Below are 7,744 nucleotides of genomic sequence, written 5' to 3' on the forward strand. Positions count from 1 at the left end.
CAATGCCATTTTCTAATGTTCAACCTCAGAAAATTATTTGTGATTATGGTGTCATCAATTGTGGTTTTGCTGAGAGTACTGGAGGCATCGAAATCAATTGTGGTTTTGCTGTTTAATTGTGGTATTCTGACATAAATTTTTGTATATTCTGCTTTAAAGGATTTTTGTTAAAAAATAAAAATTTGACCTTGAACAGTTTTCAAAAGTTTTTTTTTTTTACTAAAAACACATTCATTTAAAATTATCATAATACTTTGATCAAGAATAACACATACAAATTTACTAAAAAAAAATTATGAATTTAGACAGTTAATATGTGAATCTTAACAAAATAAATACTGCAACACGACAGGAAAAACAAACAACACCCGAATGAAGATGACGAATACATAGAAGGAAATTTATATAAAAATCACTTATTTAAATAAATAAAATAAAGAAACGATATAAGATGGAGAATAAGAGAGGTAGAGAAAGGCTAGTGTTCTTTATGTTAGCTTTGGTCGCATTATGTTTTGATTTTTTTTTCACTACTCAGATAAAATCATATCAGCATCTATTTTTATATGAAAATAAATAACTCTTATTTGAATTTTTTTTTTAGTAATCTAGTGACAACCTAAACGGATTTCAATCACCTCTTTTTTACCTCTTATTTGTATATCTCTATTTTATATAACATCAAAGAAAAACGAAGAGAGATGAGAGAATCTAAATCTAATTTAAACACTGACTATTTTATTTTTATAGAATCAATTATTGTAAGAGGTAACTTAAACAATACAATTATTGTTTTGATTATTTTTTAAAGATTAAATAACACTAACTTTTTTTACGAGGGGTGAAAGTAGTTTGTTTAATCAGACAAGACAAGAGGAATTACACAATATACAAAGGAAATGACAAATGTGTCAACACATTATCCTTTAATGTGTTTTTTTCTTAGTAATAAATATACCATACAGAATACAGGTGTTGGGCATATGACAATCCCAGATAAATCTCCAACATCCCGCAGTAGGAATGTCAAATTCTATTCACATAAATAAATTATGTACAAGCTAACTTATAAAGAAAAGTTACAAAGCGGGACTTTACACAATTGCACTGATTCCTAACCGCCAATTGATGTTCTCCTCCGGCCTAATCAAATTATCATATAAGACTTCAAACATCATTGTTTTGTCACGCGAATCACATCAGGGTATCAAATATGCACCTGTGACCCATTAATAATATAACTAGGATGATGGAATCCGGCTCCTCTGCCGGACATCTCCGCATTCACGTATTTGGATAATTAATGACTGTTCAATTAAGATCGGACGGTCCAGATTTAAACTTGGTATTTTAATTATAAAATAAAAATAAAAATCTTTATTTTTTAGACCATCCAATCTTGATCGATCGATCACTTATGTACCGAATGCGGGGTCCTCTAAATGCAGGGAACTCGAATCTAGGATCTCCATAAAGAGAGCATATCTTCAATTCAAGGAAAATGAGTTGCGATCATCAACTGGAACTGGAGTTAGAGGAGTCAGTAAATTTTAACCCATCAATTGTTAATAGCATAGCTAGAGAGCTAGTGGTTTTCTTTTGATGATGATTGCAATTTGCATACAGGTACAACAACAGTTCAATAATGTTATATTTTTTTGTTTAGAATTTTCTTGTAGAAAGAATTCAGAATGCAGAGGATTATTGGTTAAAACGGGAATGTATTTTGATGTGTTATAAAGTATTCAATTGTGACATAAATGAAACTTTCAAGAGGTTGCTTTATCCTTACATTGCATGGTAATTTTCCCAGTGGCTTTTGCGTTTGGTATTTTCTGGATTTTTGTACTTTGTAGGATAGTGATATACTCATATACAATGCCATTTTCTAATGTTCAACCTCAGAAAATTATTTGTGATTATGGTGTCATCAATTGTGGTTTTGCTGAGAGTACTGGAGGCATCGAAATCAATTGTGGTTTTGCTGTTTAATTGTGGTATTCTGACATAAATTTTTGTATATTCTGCTTTAAAGGATTTTTGTTAAAAAATAAAAATTTGACCTTGAACAGTTTTCAAAAGTTTTTTTTTTTTACTAAAAACACATTCATTTAAAATTATCATAATACTTTGATCAAGAATAACACATACAAATTTACTAAAAAAAAATTATGAATTTAGACAGTTAATATGTGAATCTTAACAAAATAAATACTGCAACACGACAGGAAAAACAAACAACACCCGAATGAAGATGACGAATACATAGAAGGAAATTTATATAAAAATCACTTATTTAAATAAATAAAATAAAGAAACGATATAAGATGGAGAATAAGAGAGGTAGAGAAAGGCTAGTGTTCTTTATGTTAGCTTTGGTCGCATTATGTTTTGATTTTTTTTTCACTACTCAGATAAAATCATATCAGCATCTATTTTTATATGAAAATAAATAACTCTTATTTGAATTTTTTTTTTAGTAATCTAGTGACAACCTAAACGGATTTCAATCACCTCTTTTTTACCTCTTATTTGTATATCTCTATTTTATATAACATCAAAGAAAAACGAAGAGAGATGAGAGAATCTAAATCTAATTTAAACACTGACTATTTTATTTTTATAGAATCAATTATTGTAAGAGGTAACTTAAACAATACAATTATTGTTTTGATTATTTTTTAAAGATTAAATAACACTAACTTTTTTTACGAGGGGTGAAAGTAGTTTGTTTAATCAGACAAGACAAGAGGAATTACACAATATACAAAGGAAATGACAAATGTGTCAACACATTATCCTTTAATGTGTTTTTTTCTTAGTAATAAATATACCATACAGAATACAGGTGTTGGGCATATGACAATCCCAGATAAATCTCCAACATCCCGCAGTAGGAATGTCAAATTCTATTCACATAAATAAATTATGTACAAGCTAACTTATAAAGAAAAGTTACAAAGCGGGACTTTACACAATTGCACTGATTCCTAACCGCCAATTGATGTTCTCCTCCGGCCTAATCAAATTATCATATAAGACTTCAAACATCATTGTTTTGTCACGCGAATCACATCAGGGTATCAAATATGCACCTGTGACCCATTAATAATATAACTAGGATGATGGAATCCGGCTCCTCTGCCGGACATCTCCGCATTCACGTATTTGGATAATTAATGACTGTTCAATTAAGATCGGACGGTCCAGATTTAAACTTGGTATTTTAATTATAAAATAAAAATAAAAATCTTTATTTTTTAGACCATCCAATCTTGATCGATCGATCACTTATGTACCGAATGCGGGGTCCTCTAAATGCAGGGAACTCGAATCTAGGATCTCCATAAAGAGAGCATATCTTCAATTCAAGGAAAGAAGAGTGGAAACTAAGGCATCTAAAACACAGGACAAATAAAACCCACAACCACCACTACTGATTCCCACAATCTGGAGTTACTTGGGGCACACGTGTTTTAACTTGGTAAACCTTCTTCATCTTCTTATCATGAGGCCCTGCGCCAAATGAAGTTTCCTGACGCCTAGTATACATTCCATTTACAGGTGCTTTATTATTCCACTTTGGAGGTGGTATTGGACGGACCGTGTTCTGCCCAAATCGGGGTTCCAAATTTGTTGTTGGTCCAGAAATTGGCAGCCTCGGTGGCTTAGGTCTTGATCCTTCCTCCATTGTTAATGCAGAAAACCCATTCTTCACATTTTGGAACTGTTCTTGATGCCGTGGCCTATCTTGTATTCTAAAATTCTGTCTGTCCATCTGCCCGCCGCTAGATGAGCTTGGATATCTATGTCTAGTCATTATGCCATGGTGATTATATTCACCATAGTAACTGTTTGTGTTCTCGCCGTAATATTTTCCATATCCAGATGGTCCAGATGGTGATTTAATGCCATGGTGATTATATTCTCCATCGTAACCTCCATGGGATGTATTACTCCATTTAATGTTAAGGGTGTTCTTCACAAGTCGATGAGCTGCTTCTCCTAATTGAGATCCAGTTATTGCTCCAGGTACTTGTGGCCTGTTAGATGCATCACATACACAAAAGTAAGGTCATGTTTCATGTATCTAAAAACTCACATGTATAACTTGAAAGGCATTCACAGAACTTTTCAACCTCCTCGACATCGATTTTACCGAATTTTCCATGCATAAATTACTTGAAGAGAATACTAATCATGATTACATCTTAATTATGCCAACACATGGCAATGAGTAATATGGCACCATGATCATATGGAACATTAAACTTAACCATAAGGTATGGCGTAGTTATAATATTTTGTATTTTTGAAGCCTAGCCAGCAATAACATAAAAATTATATTGCCGCAACTTGACATCCTCATAGATCTATTCTCACCTTTCCCTGCCTTGCAGTCCCCGACCAACATTGTCTTCATGCCATGGCACAGGAAAAGATTTTATATCAGTGGCTTTTAATATCTGCAAAAAGAAAAAATCTCAAAGTGCAGTTCGTATAAAATAACTGATCCAAGAAGGAACAGAAGGGATCAACGTTTATTTTTTGAGAGAAACATAATATCCAAAACATAGATGATGCCATCCATGCCAACTATCTGAGCCTAGTTATTTGCGCAATTAGGTAAATGGATAATTAACACTCAGAACTCCATTTTTGGACGAAGTATGAACCAATAAATCTTAAGTCAGATGCTATGTGTGATCAGCATACACAAACCTTTTTGGGTATCACTACACCATCCGGAGGTTTTGGGATGTGTCCATGTCTACAAGGATGAAGATATGTAATATTTCTGAAATTCAATAACACTCAACATGAGTCCTCAACCAAAGATTTTAAAATAGTAGGCAAGAATAGAAAACAAAACGTACAAGACTTGATTACACTCTATATCTGGCAATCCATCAATTGGAGACGGTACAATAGAGCTCAAAACGTTTCTCTCACATGCCCAAAGATATCCGTTCATCCCATCACTGCTAACAAATAACAGAGATAACAAAACAAGCATATGAGCCTCTTAAATAGCTAAAGGACATTCACAATGATGAGTATGACCATTGACATTCACCAACCTAGCATTAGTGTCAATTGGTGAAACAAATCTTTCATGGGTGGGTAATTGACCATAAACTTGGTAATACAATAAAATATGTGAAGCCAAATGATGTGCTCGGTTGACATAAAGCAAATCAAGCATCACACTATTCCGAAGCTGTTCTTCCTCCTGCATCTAACAAAACAGAAATTGAGCCATTAAAGGCATAACAAAGAGTCTTGAAATCTTTTGCTGTTAAACATGAACAACACTTTAATGCATCTCACAGTTACCTATCCATTTGAAACATCTATTGAAGAGCATAAAAGATCTAAAGCAAAAGCTTCCAGCAATTGGCAGCAAAAATATAATAGAGGAATAATTAACCATTAGCACATCTATTTAAAAATGACTACAGCTAATCAACATTCAACAACTCCTACTAAAATAGTTGCAGTTGCACTCCTCCTGCCAGGTTCTGGGCACACCTTAATGCAACTCTTATCATAATCCAAGAGTTTTTGTAAAATAAACAAATAAATAATCTCTGGAGAGAAACAACTCTGATTAGTTTGCAGAATCATATGTTCTGCATAATCCTAAACATTAGAAGTTCCCGACAAAACCCAGAAGAATTGGCAGGCTTTATTTTACAGCTTAATTTTTTGATAAATTTGAAGGCAACAATTTTTGACGACCAACCATTATAACATGTAAGAGTCCCCTCTCCCTTCCACACACACAAACAGAACTTACCGTTAATGTGTCTTCAAGTTTCCTTGTGGCAGCAAGCAATTTCTTCTCATCAATAAATGGCAATTTAGCAACACCCTGAAAAGAATCCCCAACAGTAGTTTAAAAAGTCAACCTTAACCCCTGGTTAATTCTAAAAGAGTTCCAATGCATAAAAAGTGTTATAATACCTGCCATGCAAATCGTTTTCCATTCATATCAATCTCAAAATCTGTCAAAAAGGTATCCATGTAATACCAGAATAAGAAAATATGTAAAATATAGTAGAATTCAAGGTAAACAGACAAGTTATCTCACCAGCAGGGTAGAAGTCAAAAATAGGTGATGAAGGATCATTCATTAAATCCCTATATTTTTCAGGCAGTGCATTTGAACTGTAACAAAATTAGTCAGTATCAGCAGATAACAGAAAGCAAAACATTAGAGATCTAAGGACAGGAGAGAGGAAGAACCTTGAAGCAGGTAGAACCCCCATAAGCTGATCAAATGGTTTAAATGGCTCTCCCGGGAAAAAAATTATTTCTAGATTAGTTAGATCATTAAGATCAGAAGCAAAAGGAGCATAGTGATACGGGTAGTACCTGAAAAAAGAGTAAAAGTCAATAGAGAAAAAAATGAACAAATGATCATGTGTGGCAATTCAACTAAAACGAAGCAGACAATCCTAGAATTCACACCATTTATCTAAAAGCAACTCAGACAGGAAAGACTATATCCCAGTCATCAAAGCAACCCAGTCTATATCTATTATGTTCGTGAGTAGCACTGAAGTTCACATACAATAGAAAGATGCTAGACCTGGAATGCATACAGAGACATTTATCAAGTCACACTCACTTAATTTAATACAATTATGAAAAAATAATGAATTCATTATTTAATACTCTCTTGACAGAAGAATAGATAGTATTGCTCTCAGGAATGAAAGAAAGACAGAATACTCAAAACCCGGGTAATTAGAGGAACCTGGAACCTCTGTAAACCAATTCCAGAAATCTCATCTAACTCCTTTCTGTTTAATTCCTCCTTTTAATACCTTTGGTCCCAAATCTCTATCAACTAACTAACTATTGACAGATGCAATTACAACAACTTTAATAATCCCATCCTTATCCTAACTACTTTTTGGTTTCCTCCCAATACAAACCTGTCTAATAGAAAGCATTTTTCTATCACATTATAATATTCAGATCATCTTAATCACATTATAATATCCATGTCATCTTAATACATGCCTTTCCATTATACTAGGAAAACAATTAAACATCCAGACTAACAGCTTTCGAGCCCTAACAAGTCCAATGAGTTGGACTTGATCTTCTGATAGAGCAACAGTGGGATAACTTCACGGTTTTCTGAGCATGAGTTTAAAAGTGCAATTGTCCCCCAAAACATGTTGGCTTCTATGATACTAACAGCATATCATGTCATGTAAAATTACCAATCTACCAAGTCAGTCATGAGAAGAAAAAATAACAACAATTGAGAACACATAACCTATGTTCCATAACTAATAAAGAAAAAAATTAGCACCAACCATTTCCATGAGCATACACCATTATAGTAATACTGGCAAACCCAACAAAGGCCTTCTGCATATTTCAAAACCTACAAGGACAACAAACACAGTAATGCAAAACATATTTTTCCAATAGCAAGAAATTAATGAGGATGAGCAGGATAGTTGTCACAAGGAAGATAAATATTCAAAATCAACAAACCCATCGACCAATAATAAGAATTTGCACGAAGCATAATCTGAATCCTACATTGGATTTTAAGAAATATATATCCAGTAAAATAGTTGTTATTAGGTGCAAGATCGAATTTAATTTACACCAGTATCACTATCAACAGATCTAACACATACGACGGCAACTTATTTGCTTGAACAGAATCCCTGCTCTCCTTTGGAACCCACGAAGAGAATAAGAACAAATTTTCAAG

The 7,744-nt window shown here is 33.3% G+C and overlaps 1 protein-coding gene across 4 annotated transcripts in view; it reads right to left on the reverse strand.

The window, feature by feature from the left end:
* Window positions 1-2,776: 2,776 nt before the first annotated feature.
* The window catches only part of LOC101491968 (5'-3' exoribonuclease 4-like), a 9,237-nt gene continuing 4,269 nt past the window's right edge, over window positions 2,777-7,744 (reverse strand). The window contains exons 13-22 of one of the 4 annotated variants that reach the window (XM_073366885.1): window positions 7,335-7,405; window positions 6,250-6,378; window positions 6,095-6,171; window positions 5,968-6,008; window positions 5,801-5,875; window positions 5,082-5,233; window positions 4,878-4,985; window positions 4,723-4,798; window positions 4,384-4,466; window positions 2,777-4,043 (exon numbers count right to left, since the gene is read on the reverse strand). In XM_073366885.1, coding sequence (XP_073222986.1) covers window positions 3,434-4,043; window positions 4,384-4,466; window positions 4,723-4,798; window positions 4,878-4,985; window positions 5,082-5,233; window positions 5,801-5,875; window positions 5,968-6,008; window positions 6,095-6,171; window positions 6,250-6,378; window positions 7,335-7,405 — 1,422 coding nt within the window. In that variant the 3' untranslated portion in view covers window positions 2,777-3,433. Of the gene's footprint in view, window positions 4,044-4,383; window positions 4,467-4,722; window positions 4,799-4,877; window positions 4,986-5,081; window positions 5,240-5,800; window positions 5,876-5,967; window positions 6,009-6,094; window positions 6,172-6,249; window positions 6,379-7,334; window positions 7,406-7,744 lie in introns of all 4 variants that reach the window. The other 3 variants (XM_073366883.1, XM_012714478.3, XM_073366884.1) reach the window with 3 other exon arrangements.

Source organism: Cicer arietinum, chromosome 4, assembly GCF_000331145.2.
Source record: "Cicer arietinum cultivar CDC Frontier isolate Library 1 chromosome 4, Cicar.CDCFrontier_v2.0, whole genome shotgun sequence".
Taxonomy (NCBI): Eukaryota; Viridiplantae; Streptophyta; class Magnoliopsida; order Fabales; family Fabaceae; genus Cicer; species Cicer arietinum.